General features: G+C 45.9%; 1 protein-coding gene across 1 annotated transcript in view; it reads left to right on the top strand.

Moving 5' to 3' along the window:
* Nucleotides 1-23,140, top strand: part of DNAH9 (dynein, axonemal, heavy chain 9) — a 371,284-nt gene that overhangs the window by 323,144 nt on the left and 25,000 nt on the right. The window contains exons 62-67 of the mRNA XM_011965684.1: nt 4,281-4,408; nt 10,627-10,854; nt 12,703-12,894; nt 14,597-14,788; nt 17,435-17,605; nt 22,427-22,609. Of these exons, the coding sequence (XP_011821074.1) occupies nt 4,281-4,408; nt 10,627-10,854; nt 12,703-12,894; nt 14,597-14,788; nt 17,435-17,605; nt 22,427-22,609 (1,094 nt within the window). The remainder of the gene's footprint in view (nt 1-4,280; nt 4,409-10,626; nt 10,855-12,702; nt 12,895-14,596; nt 14,789-17,434; nt 17,606-22,426; nt 22,610-23,140) is intronic.

Here is a 23,140-nt window from a genome sequence, read left to right as displayed (position 1 = left end):
AAAAAAAAAAAAAAATGATAATAGTAATAAAGATACAAAAAGAGGTGGGATTTAAATGACAGATAAAGTGACAGGCAGGAAGGGAAGAGGACATCTTTTCCATTGAGAGGGCGGTGTACAGAGAGGCAGACAAAATGGCAGTAAATGGAGGAGTGTCCACCAGAGGGTGTACGTTTTTTCAGGGAATTAGTAGAGCAAACTGCTGAGCATTAAGAAGAGAGGTCCATTAGGAGACATAATGACAGAGGGAAATGGGTAACACAGCTGGCTTCTGGACACATTGAAAGAGTACCAAATCGCTTCGAAATTGAAAATCACAAGCTTGTGAAGGTGCCAATTCACCAAACATGTGAATTACCCCTTTCATTAATACTTAAACTCAGAGTTGGGGTCTTAGAAAGTTGAGTAGTCAGTGCGGAAGTAGAAGGAGGCAATGAAGTTGAGGATTTTGGCTCAAATTAAGGATTATTGGGTCCATATTAAAATAAGAGGAGGTAAAGGTGAAATTAGAAAAAAATGAAGGGACCAAAGGACTCAACATTTCACTGAAGTAGAAAAATAGATGGGGAAGAAATAAGAAGGTAAAAATCTGGGAAGTAGGAAGTAAAAGTCATGAGTGGACTTGGAAGAATCACGTTTCAGACACAGGACAGATCCTCATGATGGGAGAGCCCTGGGTGTGGCCACTGGGAGTCGGCAGCAGAAATGAAATGGAGTTAAGTTCGTTCTTTCTTTTTTTTTTTTTTTTTTTTTTTTTGAGATGGAGTTTTGCTCTTGTGGCCCAGGCTAGAGTGCAATGGCACGATCTCGGCTCACCACAACCTCCGCCTCCCGGGTTCAAGCAATTCTCCTGCCTCAGCCTCCTCAGTAGCTGGGATTACAGGCATGCGCCACCATGCCTGGCTACTTTTGTACTTTTAGTAGAAATGGGGTTTCTCCATGTTGGTCAGGCTGGCCTTGAACTCCCGACCTCAGGTGATCCGCCCGCCTCGGCCTCCCAAAGTGCTGGGATTATGGCCAGAGTTAAGTTCTTTCAAGATAAGGAAGATGAGGACGGGGACGGTGGCTCATGCCTGTAATCACAGCACTTTGGGAGGCCGAGGCAGGGGAATCACAAGGTCAGGAGTTTGAGACCAGCCTGGCCAACATGGTGAAACCCTGTCTCTACTAAAAATACACAAATTTACCAGGCATGGTGGTGGACGCCTGTAATCCCAGCTACTCAGGAGGCTGAGGCAAGAGAATTGCTTGAACCTGGGAGGCAGAGTTTGCAGTGAGCCGAGATCGCGCCATTGCACTCCAGACTGGGTGACAGAGCGAGACTCTATCTCAAAAAAAAGAAAAGAAAAGAAAAAAAGAAAGATGAGGAAGCATGAGTCTGGCTGTTGTCTGAGTCATCCATAGTGCCATTAGAGTTTACCAACCTGATAATGAAACAGGAACCAAGTTCCAAAGCCCCTAATACAAATGAGACTCACTGAAAAGTTGGTAGAAGGCAGAGAACATAAAAGTCAGTAAATTATAAAACCAGATGACATGCGCTTTCAGTGAGAAAGGGACTTTTGGTCGAGCGCAGTGACTCACGCCTATAATCCCAGCACTTTGGGAGGCCGAGGTGGGTGGATCACTTGAGGTCAGGAGCTTGAGACCAGCCTGGCCAACATGGTGAAACCTTGTCTCTACTAAAAATACAAAAATTAGTCAGGTGTGGTGGCGGGCACCTGTAATCCCAGCTACTCGGGAGGCTGAGGCAGGAGGATCACTTGAATCTGGGAGGTGGAGAGTGCAGTGAGGTGAGATTGTGCCACTGCACTCCAGCCTGGGTGTTATCCCAGCTACTTGAGAGGCTAAGGCAGGAGGATCGCTTGAATCTGGGAGGTGGAGGTTGCAGTGACATGAGATCGTGCCACTGCACTCCAGCCTGGGTGAAAAAAAAGAAAAGAAAAGAAAAGTGTTCTTGTTGTTGTTTCATTTTGTTTTGTTTTGTTTTTATGAGGGCAGAGAAGAAATAGCCTCCAGGTAGCAAGAAAACACTAGAAAAAATGTTCCCCTTCCAACGCCAGCACCATACGGGTATGGAACTAGGGAGAGGACTGTTGAAGTTGCACTGTCCTCAGGGAGACTAGAGGTCGGTGACACACACTGTAAAGATGTTAAAAGAGGTTGACAGTGGGGCACAGTTCCAGGTGACACCACCATATGTAGAGCTGGAAGGAAAGTCAGAAATGGAGAGATGAGTCACAAGCAGTAGGGGTGGAAGCATGGAAGCACCAACATAGAACAATCTGAAGGTGAAATCCTGAGAAACTGGAGGGACTTGCTCAAGGCCCAACAAGCCATCTAAGAGCCTCACAGTTGCAAAGAGAAAGACCTCACAAGGTTACCTCCGCACCCATGAGGGTCACATGGGATGCGGCCACCTTTGGCTGAGTGTTCAGTCTGTGAGAATCCCATCCATTTTTCCCTTCTCAATGTTTCCAAGATCCATTTCTTTCTTTTCTGCCTCATTGTCATGCCTCAAGCCCAAATTAATGCAGACTGATCCCAGCCGGGCTCTGCAGTGCTAAGCTTTGCCCAGGATGATCCCTCCAGTCTGGAGTTTTCAAACTAATCTTTATTAAATAACCTCTTTGCCCATATCCTTCTGTTGCTAATAAACAAAATAAACAGGCCCTTTTGTGAGCAGAAATGTCACAGAAGACATCTAAAAATCCCCACACTTTTTATCCTGGTATTTTCTCTGGAATGAATTGTTTAGCTCCCCACTTCCAAAGCTGACATCAAATGTTTTGCCAACTAAGATTTATAATTTAATAACGGTGTTTCTTGGGTTCATCTCAGTTAAGTCTCCAATATCTATTTCTTACTACAAAAAAGCCATCATCTTGCATTGTCCTGTACATTTCAATGACAGTCTATACACTTTTTATATTTAAAAGAAATATTCAATATTAACCCTTATTTCCAAAAATTTTCTTGCACACGTATCAAACTACATGTTCAGTTTTAGTTCCTCAGAAACTAAATTTTTTTTAAGTATGGATTTTTATTGTTCCTCTTTTTCAATTTCTCCCCTTTTGTCTACTTCACCTTGCTAGAAACGTTGCTTAGTGATTCCTTCATGGCATTATACATTTTTATGATTCTTTTATCTAAAGAATATTATGTAATTTCTCTACACTTTATTGGATTGTGCCAAGAGCTAATATTCTCTGTATTAGGATCATTTCTTTGGGTTGTTTCCCTTGGGCTTGGAGAGCAGCTGAAGCCCATTGGCCTTGCTCCAATGGTATGGCTGCCACGTTTGTGTGTATGGTCATTTCTTAATCCATCTGCAACACCAGCAACCCTGATATACATCCAACAGAAAATTCACACCTACACAACTAAACAGCTTTGTGTCTTGTCCCTCTTCACTCTAATTCGTGCAAAATGATGAGATAACACTTTTCTATGTGTTAGGAATGATAGGAGAGGAAGTTAATAGGGCAAAAAGTACAGGAAGCCAGAACTACCTGAATCCTGCCCCTACTGGCCACACCTCCCAGTAAAGATCCAGAGAAGACACAGCATTTATTCAGAGGACAAGGCAAGCCACAAAGGACCACACCCACATGCTTGCTACTCTTCCACCCTTCTCTCATCAGCACTCCCTAGAATCGTGGCTCAATGTCTGGTCTGCAGATAAGACATGTAAAGAATAGCATCAGCAATCCTACCCCTCTTTGGGAATTAAGTGCAGAGGGAAGAGTGAAGTGATTTTGGTCTGAACAAGTGCTTCCTCTTTTTTTTTGAGACAGAGTTTCACTCTTGTTGCCCAAGCTGGAGTGCAATGGCATGATCTCGGCTTACTGCAACCTCCACCTCCTGGGTTCAAGTGATTCTCCTGCCTCATCCTCCCAAGTAGCTGGGATTACAGGCGCCTCCCACCATGCCCAGCTAATTTTTTGTAGTTTTAGTAGAGATGGGATTTCACTGTGTTGGCCAGGCTAGTCTCGATCTCCTGACCTCAGGTCATCTACCCGCCTCAGCCTCCCAAAGTGCTAGAATTACAGGCATGAGCCACCACGCCTGGCTCAAGTGCTTCCTTTTATATGAGAACCAAAAGCTAGAAGAAGTAGCCTCCTGTGAAGGAAAAGGGTCAGTATATGAGGCTTGGGTTATAGATTCGGGCATGCCTGTGTTTGAGAGGTGATCTGAGTGTGTGCATTTCTTTATGAACGTCAAAAATCCATCATTAGACCCAAGAAATAATAACGACGACTCCATCCCCCTTGCAGGAAGAAAACTTGGATACACCTTCAACAATCAGAACTTTCACAACGTGTCTTTGGGGCAAGGACAGGAAGTGGTGGCTGAGGCTGCGCTGGACCTCGCTGCCAAGAAAGGTCACTGGGTTATTTTGCAGGTATGTTCCTCTACCCTGTGGTTATCTCGACCCATACTTGCCTCATCCCACGCTCACTGGGCATCTCCATCCACTCTTAGCTTCTCCCCACCTGTCCTTTCACACTCTTGTCTCCTTCATTTCTTCATCTTCTCTCTTGCCAGTTCTCCTCACTCATATGTTCTCTTCCCCAGACCACATCCGGGAACAATCCTTCTCCCCTCACCTACTCTGCCACTCTCTCTAGTTTAAATAGCTCTGCTTATAAAAGGAACAGATTCCCACTCTGATAGGCATTCAGGAAGTTAGCATTTACGTTGAAGGCCCTGGCAGCTGGATGCTTTCAACAGCTGGTTTCTTCCTGTGAATTTCATGGCACGTTCCTCTGCTGTGCCTTTCTGTTGGGCTGTGTGTCATATGCTCCTTGTCACGGGCATGACTAGGATATGGGAGCGACCTTAGCCTCTTCACTGAGAGCTCATGTTGGTGTTTGGAAATCTGGAACCCCTACTATGGATAATTTCACCAAACAGTTACAAGGAAAAAAAGCCTACCTCTCTTCTATCAGAAGAGAGGGTTAAAGAATTTAGCCCTCTCTATTAACCCCTATTACATTTTATTTAACCCCCATTAAATTATTTCATTAAACCAATTTTCATTTCAGCAATTACTACTAACTCTTTTTTTTTTTGAGATGGAGTCTTGCTGTGTTGCCAGGCTGGAGTGCAATGGCGCAATCTCGGCTCACTGCAACCTCCGCCTCCCGGGTTCAAGCTATTCTCCTGCCTCAGCCTCCTGAGGAGCTGGGATTACAGGAGCACACCATCACGCCCAGCTAATTTTTGTCTTTTTAGTAGAGACAGGGTTTCACCATGTTAGCCAGGCTTGTCTCGAACTCCAGACCTCAAGTGATCTACCTGTGTCAGCCTCCCAAAGTGCTGGGATTACAGGCGTGAGCCACTGCACCCAACCTAACTACTACTAACTCTTACATAGCATTTTACAGTACACAAAACCTTTTCAGATCCATCTATGAGGGCCTGCCTGCCTATTCCTCTTTTATGCCACTTGTATAGATGCTGGAGTTGTGGCAGAATGCATAGCTTGCTCCTCTTTTCTCCTAGAACATTTTGGAATCTTCTATTAGAGCTCCATTGCTATGTTGACATGATTTATTTTATGATTGTATTCTCCACTAAACTTTTTAGGTAAAGAGATGTTCCTTCTTTACCTTTTATCACCGAGCCTACTGCCTTGAACATAGCAGACACTGAAACAAAAGGCCGGTGGGTCAAGGAATCCATGAAGAAATTAAAGAAAGAATAAATGCAAAAGCCAGTCACTCCCATTCTTCCTGGCTTTCACTGCCATGAACCTCCCCCATCTCCTGATTACTGGTGACATCACATCTTGCTGCTGGGTCTTTGTCCTTAATTATTCTATTATTTATTTGGAGCCTAGCAACTGAGAGATCTGCCCCTCCGGGGCCTCCTTTTCCAGAAACATCAGGAAGTTCAGGAGAAAAGATAATAACAGCTGAGTTTCCTCCTTCCTCCCTCATGGGTCAGCACAGTGCTTGAAGGTGTGACCTCCCCACCCTCTCAGGCACATTTGCCAAGAGACCTCTCCGGACACCAGTGCTGGGAACCCTGGCACTTGTCATGGACATCAGAGTCTGTTTCTGAGACTGTGGTGCTGCCTCTGCTGCACCCATTGCCCCCCAGCACCTACTGGCCTTGCAGGGCACCAAAATCTTGTACTGATGTGGTTGCTCGGAGCTCTCCAACACTGAACTCGGTGTTTCCTCTTTATTTCCTGGTGATTGGACATTTCCAAATGAAAATTGTGCCACACAGTCTGGAGGCCTGCCTTTCCCCCTGAATAGAGCATTGGAGTATTGAATAGACATCATCTGTCCAAACTGTAAAGTGCTATCAGAAACGAAAGATCCTCACTGGTTTGTGAAATCTCTTGTAGGAATCATAGCTACCTGGTTCTAAGAATTTCCTGACATACTGAAGTAGACTGGACTGGAATCCTACCCAGCAATGTTTCCCGGCCTATAAACCTGAGAGATTATCTGAAAAAAAAAAAAAAAAAAAAAAAGTGGGGGAGGAATACACTTAAATTCCTATTTCAAACATTGGAAAATACTACATACAAATTCGTTTTAAGGATTTTTTTTTTTTTTTTTGACAGAGTCTCGCCCTGTGGCCCAGGCTGGATGGAGTGCAGTGGCGCCACCTTGGCTTGCTGCAAGCTCTGCCTCCCGGGTTCACGCCATTCTCCTGCCTCAGCCTACCAAGTAGCTGGGACTGCAGGCACCCGCCACCATGCCTGGCTAATTTTTTGTATTTTTAGTAGAGACGGAGTTTCACCATGTTAGCCAGGATGGTCTCGATCTCTTGACCCCGTGATCTGTCTGCCTCAGCCTCCCAAAGTGCTGGGAGTGCTTGGCCTCCCAAAGTGCTGGTGTGAGCCACTGCACCCGGCAAGGATATTTTCAATGATATCAATAGGTTAATGGTTCTGAGAATCCTTTGGTATAGAAGTCTTATTCCATCCAGTATCTCCCAAATTCCATTGAACACAGACCTTCTTTTTCTTCTTCTTCAACTTTTGTTTTGAGTTCTGTGGTGCATGTGCAGGATGTGCAGGTTTGTTCCATAGGTAAACGTGTGCCATGGTGGTTTGCTGCACAGATCAACCCATCACCTCGGTATTAAGCCCAGCATCCATTAGCCGTTCTTCCTGATGCTCTCCCTCTCCCCACATCCCGCAACAGGCCTCAGTGTGTTTGTTCGCTACCCCATGTGTCCATGTGTTCTCATTGTTCAGCTCCCCCTTATAAGTGAGAACATGCAGTGTTTGGTTTTCTGTTCTCCCATTAGTTTGCTGAGGGTAACGCCTTCCAGCTCCATTCATTTCCCTGCAAAGGACATGATCTTGTTCCTTTTTATGGCTGCATAGTATTCCATGGTATATACGTACCACATTTGCTTTATCTAGTCTATCATTGATGAGCATTTGGGTTGATTCCAAGTCTTTGCTACTGTGAATAGTGCTGCCATGAACATACGTATGCATGTATCTTTATAATAAAATGATTTATATTCCTTTGGGCTTATACCCAGTAATGGGATTGGTGGGTCAAATGGTATTTCTGTTTCTATATCTTCCACAATGGTTGAACTAATTTACACTCCCACCAACAGCATAAAAGGGCTCCTTTTTCTCTGAAACTTCACTAGCATCTGTTGTTTCTTGACTTTTTAATAATCTGCATTCTGACTGGCGTGAGATGGTATCTCATTGTGGTTCTGATTTGCATTTCTCCAATGATCAGCAATGTTGAGCTTCTTTTCATATGTTTGTTGATGGCAATGAATATCTTCTTTTGAGAAGTGTCAGTTCATGTTCTTTGCCCATTTTTTAATGAGGTTGTTTGTTTTTTGCTTGTAAATTTAAGTTCCTCGTAGACTCTGGACATTGGACCTGTGTCAGATGGATAGATTGCAAAAATTTTCTCCCAGTCCGTAGGTTGTCTTTTCACTCTGATGGTAGTTTATTTTCCTGGGAAGAAGCTCTTTAGTTTAATTAGATACCATTTGCTAATTTTTGCTTTTGTTGTAATTGCTTTTAGCATTTTTGTCATAAAATCTTTGCCCATGCCTATGTCCTGAATGATACTACCTAGATTTTATTCTAGGGTTTTTCTAGTTTTGGGTTTTACATTTAAGTCTTTAATCCGTTTTGAGTTAATGTTTCTATAACATATAAAGAAGGACTCTAGTTTCAATTATTTGCATATGGATAGCTAGTTCTCCCTGCACCATTTATTAAATAGGGAATCCTTTCGCCATTGCTTGTTTTCGTCAGGTTTGCCGACGATCAGATGGTTGTAGGTGTGCAGGAACACAGACGTTCTTTATGGATCTAACTAACCTCTTTTAACATCCCATGGCGCACTTTTGGGAAATGCTGCCCGAGGACCCTGACCCAGATGAGCTAGGGGTTCTATTCTGGGAGAGTTGGCTTCTCTGGTCCTCGGTGACAGAGCAAGGCTCACAGTCTTCCCGCTCTTCCTTCTTGGCTGTAGGAGCTATTAGGTGGTTTTCCCAACCCAAGCCCATCAACCCAGTGGGGCAGCCTCGAGGATCTCTGAATCCACCCCAGGGTTCTATACACAAGCAACAGACATTCTTTCTGCCAGACCTGCCCAGTAGCAGAACTTGGAGTTTCGAAAGGAGGAGCCAAATTACCCACATGTGGGTTGCTGGTGATGCTGGCCACGAGAAACCCTGGATCTCAAGTAGCCCACTAAACACTCTGCTCCAATTGATTTGATTATAAGTAAATTCTTTAATTTAACCAATTTTCATCTCAACAACTACTACTATCCCTTACATCACATTTTACGGTATACAAAACCCTTTATTTTTATTTTTATTTTATTTATTTATTTATTTATTTATTTATTTATTTATTTATTTATTTATTTTGTAGAGACGGGGTTTCACCGTGTTGGCCAGACTGGTATCAAACTCCTGGCCTCAAGTAATCCATCCGCCTTGGCCTCCCAAAGTGCTGGGATTACAGCTGTGAGCCACTGCACCCAGTCCTACAAAACCCTTTCAAATCCATGTCTTTGGTTATCTGCAGCCACTCTGTGAAATAAGTATGGCAGATGTTATTGTTATTTCTCTTCTTATAGAAGAGAAGGCAGAACTCAAAAGACCAAATTACTGTGGACCAAGTGCTGGGCTCAGCTCTGATCTGTGTATTTAAGGCTTTGCATGCTTACTTCCTCAAATATTTATCAAGGAGCTTTTATCTATCCATTATAATGAAACACATTGCAATGAAGCCAGGTGACTCTCCTAACTACAGTGAAAGGCGCATCCTGCAAAGCAGTGGTAAGAAACAAATGTAGGTTTTGATAGATAGACAGATAGCAATCAAATGTGGGGGAGGAGACAAGCTCAAAGACCAGACGGAGGAGCTTGGGATTAGAGTAGAGAGCCTTGTTCGGTCTTTGAGCAGCAGCGACTCTGTGTGTTTTAGGAAGATAAGTTTGGCAACAATTAACAGATTGGTTTGGAGAGTGGAGACAGAAGACTAAGGAAAGCTAGCTGGAAAGAGTTTAAATCAGTGCCTTTCAAATGTTAACGTGCGTACCAATTACCAGAGGATCTCATTAAAATGCGCTGATTCAGTAAGTTTGGGCAGAACCTAAGATTCTGCATTTCTCACTAGCTCCCAGGTACTGCCAGCAATGTAGATCCATGAGCTCCAATTTGTACCATCAAGGTTTCAAGTAATCTAGCTGTCGGTAATGGGGAGTTAGACTTGGAACATTACCATGTGTTACATTCTTTTTTATTATTATTTTTATTTTTTATTTACTTATTTATCTATCTATTTTTGAGATGGAGTCTCGCTCTGTTGCCCAGGCTGGAGTGCGGTGGCGCCATCTCAGCTCACTGCAAGCTCCGCCTCCCGGGATCCCACCATTCTCCTGCCTCGGCCTCCCGAGTAGCTGGGACTACAAGCGCCCGCCACCACACCTGGCTAATAATGTTTTGCATTTTTAGTGGAGACGGGGTTTCACCGTGTTAGCCAGGATGGTCTCGATCTCTTGACCTTGTGATCCCCCCGCCTCGGCCTCCCAAAGTGCTGGGATTGCAGGCGTGAGCCACCGCGCCCGGCCGTGTTACACTCTTAGTTTGTGGTCTCCGGACCAGCAGCATCTGCATCACCAGGGAGCTTGTTAGAAATGCACATTCTCAGCCCCATCCTGGACCTGCTGAATCTGAAACTCTGGGCTGGGGCACAAGAATCTGTGTTTTAAGAAGCCCTTCAGGTTATTCCCATGCACAGGCAAGTTTACAAACATGATGCTGGAAAGCCTTAGGCTAGCAAGGGATAGAGTTTAATTGCAGAATACTAGGAGATCCTCACTACTGGGCATCCCAGAACTCTTTTCTATGATGTGGTTTAAGACACTTCTGCCTTTAAAAGTCATTGAGTTGCACAACATGTGAGTGCATGTAACGCCATTAACTGTACACTTAAAAAGGGTTTGAGGTGGTAAATTTTATGTTATGGCTTACCACAATTTTTAAAAATTATTTGATGCTAAGACCAGTCCCCATTCTGGCTGCCTTCCTGACAACTGTTTACTGCTAACAGAACTAAGCAGATGCCTGTATTGGCGGGGCCTCCTTCCTTCCCACTAGAACATTCACCTGGTGGCCAAGTGGCTCAGCACCCTGGAGAAGAAGCTGGAGGAGCACAGTGAGAACAGCCACCCAGAGTTCAGGGTCTTCATGAGTGCAGAGCCGGCACCCTCCCCTGAGAGCCACATCATCCCCCAGGGCATCCTGGAGAACTCCATTAAGATCACCAGTGAGCCCCCCACGGGCATGCATGCCAACCTACACAAGGCCCTGGACAACTTCACTCAGGTACTGCCCCGGGAGGGAGGGAAAAATAACAGCCCACCTCGCAATCAGCTGATGCAAACTGGTGCGGGGAGAGCATGCAACTCAGAGGGGAGTGGGGTGCTGGTTGAGCTATGGAGCAATGCTGATGTGGGTAAAATGTTCCCACCTGATACCCACTCAGGGCAACCCCACTCTCCATTGCCAGATAACTCCAGGGGGATAGAGCTCAGGACATTTCTTTGGCAAGAGATGTGGGGAAGCCTTCTGCAAGTTTACTGTTACCTAATATTCCAAGATGAAGAAGGGAGCGTTGCTGTAAAAGTAATTGATAAGATATCCTGGGTCACACACTGACGGGCTGTCTTCAGGTAAGGGGATGACACTGTCAATCAGATGATATCACTTGACATCTCCATGAATCTTGAGTATCAAGGGTTCAAAGAATCCAGGTGTCAAGTGGTCGGGATATGGATTTGAGATGTAACTGCATGTTAGACCCCTTCAAATATGGCCCCTGGACCAGCAGCAGCAGCATCACCTGGAAACTTGTTAGAAATGCAGATTTTTTTTGTTTTTTTGAGACAGAATCTCGCTCTGTAGCCCAGGCTGGAGTACAGTGGCGCAATCTCGGCTCACTGCAAGCCTAAAGTAAGATGAAGACCGCGTTAGCTAGGATGGTCTCCGTCTGGGGCCCAGGAATCTGTTTTAATGAACCCTCCAGGAGATTCTTATACACAGTCAAGTTTGAGAACACTGTGCTCCGGAGAGACCCAGAATACGAAGGCATGGTGTTCAAATGCAGACCGCTACATTTCCATGACTGGGAATTCCAAGGCTTATGTTGTAGCATATTTATTTAAAGCCAGGTCCAAGCCCATGGTGGCCAACTTTGTATATGAAGTTGCACTGTCAAAGTCTGCGGCTCAGGCTTCTTTCATCTTCTCAAGAAGGCACTATTTCTTGTTGGTTCTCTTTTGGGAGTTCCACCTCCCTGGGCAGGGGAGTACCCAAAGGCATGAATCGTAGCAGGGTGGGGGCCATGGGATCACCTTAAAAGTCCATCTGCCACACCACGCTTTGGGGGAATCCAAGGAGAAGGTTCCAGCAGCTGCTGGGGAGGTTTTCTTCTCGGTTGTCATCTTGTAATAGTACCAGTGCGTCTCAGGTTTCCCAGAAGCCCTGCCAGCTCGCATGTGTCAGATGGGCCATTCAACAGGATGACTGTGCCAGCTAAACCAACATAAACCTTTGGGGCCTGGTTGAAGCCTAAAGGAAGATGAAGACCATGTGGCAGTCAGAGTCTCAGAAGATTTTACTGACTGCGTGACACTCTCATAGTGTAGGAGTCCAGCAGCCCAACTCTGGCCGGGGGATGTTTCCACAAAGATTCGAGAAGCAAAACGCATTCAGTCCCCTCTGTACTCTTTTTCCAAGCTTAACTCCAAGGCAGTGATTACACCTGCTAAGGTTCCGCAACAGGCAAGAAAAGCGTGGTAGGAAGGGAAGATATTGGAGATGCCGCCATGGGATGTGCACCCGCACCCCACACCCCGGTACACAACATTCTCGTTGCATGTCGCCCTGATCCCCATCAGCTACAGGAGTGAACCTTATTAGCACGTTCATATGCGCAAACTTGAACCCTAAACCAAACCCCATTGTAACCTGAATCTAAACCTTAATTCAATGCTCAACTAAAGCCTGACCCCTCCACACGTTCCCCCCAGGCTGTCGTCTCACTGTAACTCAAACCCAAACCAGAATATATGGTAACGTTTTCCAACACGAACCCTGATTGTAACCCCGCCCTAGCCAGTCCCGTATAAGAGAAGCTGTGTGTGAACATTCAAAGCGATGCTGTCATTTCAGGACACTCTGGAGATGTGTTCTCGGGAGACGGAGTTTAAGAGCATCCTCTTTGCTCTTTGTTACTTTCACGCGGTGGTGGCGGAAAGACGGAAATTTGGGCCCCAGGGATGGAATCGCTCGTACCCCTTTAACACCAGAGACCTCACTATCTCTGTGAACGTCCTCTACAACTTCCTGGAGGCCAACGCAAAGGTAAAGGCCGTGGACGTTCAGGAACTAGCCAGGTTGGGAGAGGGTTAAAATTATTTGATTCTGAGGGGTGAATCAGAGGGGTCTAGGATGGGGCTTGAGAATGCGCATTTCTAACAAGCTCCCTGGTGATGCAGATGCTGCTGCTTCGGGGACCACAATTTAAGAGTGTAACCCATGGTCAGGTTCCAACTCTCACTCCCCATTACCTGACAGCTAGATTATTTGAAGCCTTGATAGTACAAATCAGAGCCCATGGATCAACACCATTGGCAGTACCTGGGAGCTAGTGAGAAGTGCAGAATCTTCGGTTCCGCCCAAACGTACTGAATCAGCGCATTTTAATGAGATTCTCTGGTAGTTCGTATGCACGTTAAGGAGGGCCACCTCTCCCGAGGGTGATGCAGTGCCATCCCACAGAAGGGGCATGTGCACGCTGAAGGGCTGCGCCCCTCACAGCTGGGATGAGGCAGTGCCAACCCCAGGACTAGCCCAAAGCCTGAGGATAGTAGAACTGTGAGGTGAGAGCCGTGGATGCTCAGGACGTCTAACTAGAGACTCACACAGTGAGTCAGTCCCATGAGAGTGTCCCGGGCCCCACCAGACCACACCTGTGTCCTCACAGCGTGGCAGGTAGGCTGTGGATCGGCAGGAAGAGACTTCAGACTCGCCTGAGGTAAGTTCCCAAACTGACGCTAATGATCACTGCTCTTCCAATTAAGGGACTATTCACCTCATCAAGGTTATTCTAGTTCAGGAACCAAACACTGAGTCAGCAGGGCCACCACCTCTTCCTTGTGTGGAAAATGAACCAGGCCCAGATGCCCTGAGAAATCCTTCTGTCTCCAGCCCCTGGGCCTGGGAAGCCCACGCCTCTCAACAGTATTCTTTCATTGCTGGCTTTCCTCCAGTGACCTCCCTCCCTAAGTTTCACACCAATGAACTTGTGGGCTTTGTTTATTCACTTTGAACTTTCAAAGGGGACAATTAATCTTGCCATTAAATGTAGAAAATTAGAAAAGTACTCTGGTCCTCACTTTTCTCCTTTTGACATTCACCTATTTAGATTGCTTCTAGGTAGAGCCTGCCTTCATTTTCACAGTTAATGATCATGAAAGAGGGAAGGCATATCTATATGTGGGACGTGAGGCTGGCATCTTTCCTCTCTTCATTCTTTGATGTAATTATTCAAGCTTTTTTTTTTCTCTCTCTCTCTTTTTTTTTGGGACAGGGTTTCACTCTTGTTGCCCAGGCTGGAGTGCAAAGGCACGACCTCGGCTCACCACAACCTCCACCTCCCGGGTTCAAGTGATTCTCCTGCCTCAGCCTCCCGAGTATCTAAGATTACAGGCATGCGCCACCACGCCCGGCTAATTTTGTATTTTTAGTAAAGACAGGGTTTCTCCATGTTGGTCAGGCTGGTCTTGAACTCCCGACCTCAGGTGATCCGCCTGCCTCGGCCTCCCAAAGTGCTGGGATGACAGGCGTGAGCCACTGCACCCAGCCTTCTTCAAGCTTTTAATGAACTCCCCACACACCCCTAACCCTGCTGGGCACTGGGGGTATGAAGATAGATAAGACATCACTCCCAATCTCAAGAAGCATCCCCTCTTGTGACTTTCTGTGCTGCCCAGATGGCAGGCCAACCTCAACGCCTGTGTGGAGATCTTCCTTCCTTCCTGTCTTTCTTTCCCCCGTCACTCAGGTCCCCTATGATGATTTACGCTACCTGTTTGGAGAGATCATGTATGGAGGCCACATCACAGACGACTGGGACAGAAGACTCTGCAGAACCTACCTGGAGGAATTCATTCGACCGGAAATGTTAGAAGGAGAACTGTCTTTGGCCCCAGGGTTCCCACTCCCAGGCAACATGGACTACAATGGTTATCATCAGGTGAGGCTCTGCTCTGTGCTTCTGATGGCGTGAGGGTGCTCACAGGGACCTGAGTGTTCCTCCCACACGGACCTGAACCACCAGGGAAGCTTCTGCCGGGCCATCACCATGGCTGCCAGCAGGGGCTGGGACAGAGGGGCTTAGACAGCTGAGCTCATGTCAAATCTGGTCCTATGCCCCAAGCCTGCCCTGTTTAAGTTGAGAGATACAGGATTTCTAGCCTCAAATTAATAATCAAATGGAGCCTTTGGAGAGCTTTCCATTCTTGATGTTTGCTTCAGTCGTTCTCTGTGTTGCTATTTTCTACAAATAACATCTGGGACAGTTATTTGGTGGTTTTCACTTGGAATGTTGACAAAGCCATTTGTCATGGAGCAAAATTTCAGGCAAGACCTTAGCCAACTTTTGGTAAAGTTTCTGTCAGTGATTCTAAATATCCCTGGAGGAGAATGATCTTGTGCCAAGATCACTCAGATCACTCACCCCTCCCACTCCCTGTTGGTGGCTGTGGGCACAGGCACATACCACATGCGTATGCCACAGTCAGCATTCTCATGAAGGTTTTCTTTTTTTTTCTTTTTTGGGACCGAGTCTTGCTCTGTCACCCAGGCTGGAGTGCAGTGGCGCGATCTTAGCTCACTGCAACCTCCACCTCCCGGGTTCAAGCTATTCTCCCTGCCTCAGCCTCCTGAGTAGCTGGGATTACAGGCGCCCACCACCACACCCGGCTAATTTTTGTGTTTTTTAGTGGAGATGGGGTTTCGTCATGTTGGCCAGCCTGGTCTTGAACTCCTGACCTCAGGTGATCCACCTGCCTCGGCCTCCCAAAACACTGAGATTACAGGCGTGAGCCACCGCGCCCAGCCTCTTGGAGGTTTTCTTACTATTACTTCGGTCTTTTATGTTACTGTTACCACAGCTATGTTTAAAGTATTCATCTTTGCCTATTTCACCTACCATGGAAAACATTCCGAAAGATATTTTTTAACAGTTTTTATTGGTAGGCTTTTGAACATGCCTAGAAAAACTCTTGAATATAAAACATAAGGGAAATATTGATCATAGGAATATTAACTGTAAGTTAAAAAAAATTTTTTTTAATTCATAAAACTTAAGGGTAAATCGTAAAAATCATTTGATCCAGAAAAATTGGACCTAAAAGAAGAGATTTAAAACAATAAAGCTCTTTAAGGAAAATAAGAGGAAATGGTTTTTAACTACTTCACCAAAGGCAAGAAGGCTTTACCCAGGAAAATTGTGCAACAGCGTCCCCTAGTGTCCATGGGATAATTCGACAGGCAGCTGGAGCAAGTAACAGGCAAAGTCTGGTTCTCTTTATTCAGCAAGAGTGCAATTGATTTGCACATTTCCAAATGACGGAGGTACACTCTCTTTCTTTGTACTTCTCTTTAATGTGTCAGTTAATAGATGGTTCTAGGGCATCCACATAGATTCCAGACCTGCACAGAATGCTGGAGGAAATACAAAAATGAACATACAAATCGGCCTTTGAGGAATGTGCAATGTATTACACTAGGTGTTAATAACACCAAGGAATCATCAAAATGATATCAGGGACAGAACTTGAGGGATATTTTCCCACCATCATGAAAAGAGTCATGAAGAGGCACTCAAAGCATTCAGAGCCAGGCACGGGGGCTCCCGCCTGTAATCTCAGAATTTTGGGAGGTCAAGGCTGGAAGATCATTTGAGCTGAAGAGTTAGAGACCAGTGGGCAACATAGTGAGACCTTGTCTCTACAAAAAATAGAAATTAAAAAATCAGCTGAGCATGGCGGCATGTACCTGTAGTTCCAGCTGCTTGGGAGACTGAGGTGGAAAGCACTTGGGCCTGGGAGGTGGAGGCTTCAGTGATCTGTGATAGTGCTGCTGTACTCTAGTTTTTTCAACAGAGTGAGAGCCTGGCTCCAAAACAAACAAACGAACAAATAAATAAAAAAACTGAGCCTTAGCTGCTGGGGAGGATTTTTAGGCATTAGGCATGGCAGACTCTGGCCAGTAGCACTGACCACAGAAAGGAGTTGCTTGGGTGACACACAGTTTGAAAATTTGTTTTATTTGAATACCTTTCACCAGGGGCGCAAACTCTCCGGTTCGCAGCCAATCTCACCTCCCTCGTCCTAAGCCCAGTTCACTAGCTTATTTTGCATGTGCCATCCCATGTATGTGTTCAGGTTTGTCATGTCTGATTTAGATGGAGGGGAGAGAAAAAGAAGAAGGAAAGGTCTGGAATCCTAGAAGAGCTTAAGTAAAATCACCAGGGAGGGAGGGATGCGTATTTTTGAAAGACTAGGAGAAGTCCTCCTCTGGTCTGCAGGAACAAGAGTCATCAGGGAGCAGTGGGAGGCAGCGGGACTGGAGATAGATAAAGTCATCTAAGCATCCCAGAAAAGAGAGAACGATAGAATGAATGTGGAAGTTCTGGGAAACGGGTCCAGCCGACAAAAACAGATGATGTCAAGGTGCACTAATAGGTGGAGAGGGTGCTGAAGTCAACCAGGGATGGCGAGCAGTGTCCCTGGAGGGAGGACACCAGCCCATGGACTCCCTGCAGAGGACAAGCCGGTGTGGGAGATGGGAGGTATGTGTTGGTTGCTTTTTAATCGAGCTTGCCCTTGATTTTCAGTACATCGATGCTGAGCTGCCCCCAGAATCCCCCTACCTCTATGGCCTCCACCCAAACGCAGAGATTGGCTTCCTGACCCAAACCTCCGAAAAGCTCTTCCGCACTGTGCTGGAGCTGCAGCCTCGGGACAGCCAGGCCGGAGATGGAGCGGGGGCCACAAGAGAAGAAAAGGTGTGTGTGGTGGGGGCTGCCTGAGGTCGTTCTGGGGGAGCCCGAGGATCAGAGATGCACACCTTTCTCCTGCTGGTCATTTTGGCAGTACACAGCATAGACAACACACAAGGCAGCAACCACCTGCAGCCTGGAGATGCTGGCCGGACACCACCAAGAGCCTCTCCCCTCCCCCGTCATCACCATGCTGGCCATCAGTTAAATCATAGGAAGTTCCTGCCATTGGGTTCAGCAGTTTGCTTTGCCAGTCCACCCAAAGTCCACTTTTATTCAGCTTCTCTGCCAAAGTGAAGAAAGGGCAGGGCTGAACAGTGGTGGCTTGGGAACTTTGAATGCGACTTCCTGATTCCCTGGCAAACCAAGCATGGATGGGCAAGAGGCTGTACCTAAGCACCCCCACTTCAGTTCACCAACCAGATGCTGGTGGGGAAGAACATGCTCCTTCACAATGCAAATGCCTTCTCTTTGTGTGAATGGCTTCTAGTCAAGAGAGTCTCTTAACACACAGTTACCTGCTACTAAGCACAGGACTTCCTGAAATTTTAGGAAGGTGGAAGGGAATTATGGAGTAGAAAGGCAGACCAGGGTGAGGTGTGGGTTTCAGGACAACCCAAGGCAACATGGGGGCTCTGATCCTGGTATGGGGGTAGCTGAGGATAAAGAAAGAATGGGCCTCACGCCTGTAATCCCAGCACTTTGGGAGGCGGAGGCGGGAAGATCATGAGGTCACGAGTTCAAGACCAGCCTGGCCAACATGGTGAAACCCCGTCTCTACTAAAAATACAAAAATTAGCTGGGCGTGGTGGCAGATGCATGTAATCCCAGCTACTTGGGAGGAGGCTAAGGCAGGAGAATCACTTGAACCTAGGAGGCGGAGGTTGCAGTGAGCCAAGACCCCGCCACTGCACTCCAGCCTGACGACAGAGCAAGACTCTGTCTCGAAAAAAAAAAAGGACACCAAAGGGAGATTTCTCCATGAAATTTTTTCTGAGACAAGCTAACCAACTTCCTAAAGATGTATTTGTACCAGCTCACATCCACCTCATGGCACTGCCTGGATTTTCTTTTTTTTTTAATTTAAATTTTTCTGAGTAAGATTTCACTCCATCACCGAGGCTGGGGAGTTCAGTGGCATAATCATAGCTCACTACAGCCTCCAACTCCTAACCTCAAGCAATCCTTCCACCTCAGCCTCCTGAGTAGCTAGGACTGCAGGTGTGTACCACCACGCCCTGCTAATTTTTTAACTTTTTGTAGAGACAGGGTCTCACTGTGTTGCCTAGGCTGGTCTTGAACTCCTGGGCTCAAGAAATCCTTTCACCTTGACCTCCCAAAGTGCTAGGATTATAGGCGCGAGCCACTGCACCCGGTCCTACTTAGGTTCTTTAATTTAGAGATACCATTAGGTTTACAAGTAAATATCCTTGGGAAGATTATCCAACTTTGAGGCTCTAGAGACCGATTTTAGGAAAGCAAACTGATACTAAAAGAGTTGGACTTTTATATAAAGATACGGAGTCATGTCATCAAAATAGTATTTCTCAAATTTTAATATGCCTAAGAAGGTGCCAGAGAGATTGAAATTCTGACTCCGAGGCCTGGGGTTAGGTTGCACTGGCAACCTAGTGATTTTGATGAGGTGAGCATACTTTGAGAAAGCTGCTCCATATGACCCTCCTCAGTCCATTCCACTATTTGATATATAGTTTGAAAATAAAGAGAAGAACCCACCCAGAATGAATAATGTTGCTAGATCTAAAACTGAAAAAGGCTGAGACTGTATAAGTAATAGACTTAGAAGTCTTCAGTCAAGGTTCAAAGAAGGTTCTAATGCTTATCATTTCTTTATCCCCTCCCCAAGCTAACCCAAGAAATGGGGTGTGTGTATGTGCTTGTGTGTATATTTCAAAATGATATAAACTGTGATTCCTTGCCATGCACAGTGCTGCATGGGACAAGTGGGCAAGTTACTGGGTGCACATCTGATTGTGCAGTATCCCAGTATTTGGCCATGGTGGTATTTCTCACATAGCTCACATGTTCCTATGAGCTATATTCCTTCCTGTCCACAGAGCAGTCCAGCTCAAGATGAGGGACAAAGAGTCAAAGCCCAGAGAGTATTTTGTTGTTAAGAAGTAAATGACCAAGAGGTTGCACACTCCACATACACTCATGAACTCTTGACTTAATTCTGCTCCCATGTTTACATCTATATGAAGGGAAGCTGGGGATTTTTAGTATATAGCTAAAGAGAAGGAGAGAGAAGAGAGGCTGGCATGATAGACACATGGATGGATGGATGGGTGATGGATAGATGATGGATGGATGGATGGATGGATGGATGGATGGATGGATGATGGATAGATGGGTGATGATGGATAGATAATTGATGGATGGATGAATGGATGGATGATGGATAGATGGGTGATGATGGATAGATAATTGATGGATGAATGGATGGATGGGTGATGGGTAGATGGCTGATGGATAGGTAGTTGATAGATGGATGGATGGATGATAGAGGAATAGAGTTATGTACACTCAAGGGCATCTGCAGGAATATACACCAAAAAACTAATAGTCGAACAGTGTTTTTCTCCCACTGGGGGAAGAGTTAAGACTGTGGGAGGACTATGCTTCTCATATCATGTGTATCAGAAATGTTTAGATTTTTCTGATAAGCATTTATTACTTTTCCGAAAAGGAAGAAAGCAGAAGTGTTGGTCTGTGGAAATAAAGTGGACCCCATCCCTTGGAACCCACTCTTCCTATCTGAGAGTCTCTGGGTTCCTTGAGCAAAGAGGGCCCTGCATACCTCTGCGGACCTGGGCCCTTCCCTATCAGCCCTCTCCCTCCTCAGGCCCCCACACCCTTGACAGTCTGATCAGAGATGAAAAGAACTCTGTGTCCCCACATCCTGTGTATTTTGGAACAATACCTCCAGATGATCTTTTCATCTTTTTGTGAATCATGTCCAAATGGAAGCTCACTGATATAGAGCCGTTTTTTCAAACTCTGCTCCAGAGAAAAAATATATATATAATTTTAGCCGTTTGTCTTCTGCCCCAGCAGCCGCTCTCAGGTACTATTAAAATCCGATTCCAGTTTTTGCTATGACAGCACCAAAGACCCATTCGTGACAGAGTGATTGGTTTTTACTTTCTTTTTTTTCCAACATCAGCTCTTTTCCTGGAGATGGCATTGTATGTTAACAATACAAGGCAAGGTGAATATTTATCATCCTTTACACTTACACAGTTCTTTATAGCTTTCGGAGACGGCCACACTCATCAGCTCATTTGATTTGATCTTCACATCAACTCTGGGAGTTGGGAAAGGGGACAAGTAGAAAAAAAGGCACTCTTGGAAGTGTTTATTTACAGTCGGAGAAAATTGAGGCCTAAGCAACTTGCTTACGTTCACATGGGTAATGCATGGCAGAACTATTAACTCTGTCAGGCCTCCTTGGTTGCAAGCAATAGACACCAACATTGCTTAACTAGGCAAGAAATAGCTCATTCTATCAAGGGAGTCAAGCTAAGAACAGATAAAAATCACGATGGCTCTAGAGTCCCAGGTAAAAGAAGGGTAGACCGTCCTTTCCAGGCACCTCCATCCTGCCAGTGGTTCCTTGGATTCCAGGCTTGAGATTCAATTTGTTGTGCTCCTGGAAAACATAATCTGATTGGCCTAGCTTGGTTCAGGGGAAACTGGGCCCAGTGACTAAACATAAACATCAAACAATGAGGAAGATGTAGTTTCACAAAGGAGATAGGGAATTGTTCCTAGAAGGGAAGAGAGATAATGAACAGACAAAAACAACAGATATCCTCCACAGGCACCTAGAGCTCAGCTCTCAGGACTCCAGAAAGGGGCTGGTGCTCGCTCGCTCACTCCCTCCCTCCCCTCTCTCCCTCTGTCCCAACCTGCTGGCTGTGTGGTCTATTATGTCTGCAATGGTTCCATCTTTCTTTCTCTGCTGACAGACCTCCTGGGCTTACTCATTTATTCCACAATGGCAGACTCAACCTCCAAGTGCCCCAAATTAACTCAGAATCTCTGAGCCTCAGTTCCAATTTTCCAGGAGAGAGACCCTAGTTGTCCCAGCTCCCCTCATCTAATTAGCTGACAGTTTGTGTGGGGAAAAGAATTGTGGGGTACAACAGGAGGTTTACATGATAGATGAGGGTGTTTCTTCCAGAACTCAAGGATAGAAACTGCAGTGTTGCCTCATAGAAACTCAGAACTGAGTGGATGGCCAGATAGATAGATACGTAGGTAGGTAGATAGATAGATAGATACATAGATACATAGATAGATAGATGATTGACAGATTAGATAGATGGATAGATGATTGATAGATAGATGATAGATATTATTTATAACTGTATATGGATATACCGTATCTGGATATAGATAGATTTGTCATTGCGGCTCATCACTTCAGCTTCACATGGCCCATGGGGGCCAGCTTTTGGCCCAAGTCTGTCTTATGGCTTTCTAGTTCAATTCGCACAGCCAACTGGGTCAGCCTCTGAGTTTTTCAACTCCAAATTCTTAGAGAGGTATCTGTGTTCATCTTATTAAGCCAGCCATGCAAGTCCCAGCAACTTGGCCAGCCTATGAAGAGGTCCTGCTGTGATCAGTCAGTCCTCAGCCCTGAACTAGTTGACCTGGACAAGCAGGCAAGCGTTTGGCCAGGTCATGGGGGGAGGGGCAGCAGATGATGGATGATTGGCATCTCTGGTCCCACACTGCAGGAAAATGGATTCCTTCTGGAGAATACAGCCCCTTAACGCTGTGTTTCCTTCTGTGGGGCAGGTAAAGGCACTTCTGGAAGAAATATTGGAGCGGGTGACAGACGAGTTTAACATCCCAGAACTGATGGCCAAAGTGGAGGAGTGCACCCCCTACATTGTAGTTGCCTTCCAGGAGTGTGGCCGGATGAATATCCTCACCAGAGAGATGCAGCGCTCGCTGAGGGAGCTGGAGCTCGGCTTAAAGGTGAGTGCGGTCTTGTAAGGCATGGAGGGGACGTTGCTAGAGGACACAGCTGGAAACCTATGGGGAAGAAGGAGCACTGGGGGACCTGGAAGCTGGGGAGCAGTTGTCCTGCAGCATCCTAGGTGCCCAAAAGGTATTCCTCCCCAGAAACCGAAGTCTGGCCCTGAGGTTGTCTGCAAGAACCAAGATGTTATACAATCTTTGACATTTCTCGTCAACAAGGAAAGAGTCTACTATTTCTACTACCAGTTTTACTTTCCTCACCATGAGATGATGTAAAACGCCTAGCACAGAACCTGTTAATTACTGTTCATCCAGATGACAGGTAGATGGGAGCTCTTTCTGCCTTTGAGGAGCTGAGGAGGGTGACTGCTGTCGGTTTACATTGCCTTGTTTATTAAAAGAATTGTAAATGAACACTCAGACAAGCCCTGGAAGTCCAGGTATGGAACACGCTGGCGCCTTCATCATGTCTGGCTCTTGGGGTTAAACAGCCAGGGTCACATGTGGATAGGAAAAACATGTATGAGT

Source organism: Mandrillus leucophaeus, unplaced genomic scaffold (assembly GCF_000951045.1).
Source record: "Mandrillus leucophaeus isolate KB7577 unplaced genomic scaffold, Mleu.le_1.0 Scaffold732, whole genome shotgun sequence".
NCBI classification, from domain to species: domain Eukaryota; kingdom Metazoa; phylum Chordata; class Mammalia; order Primates; family Cercopithecidae; genus Mandrillus; species Mandrillus leucophaeus.
Note: the sequence above shows the minus strand (reverse complement) of the source record. Positions and strands in the feature narration are given on the sequence as shown.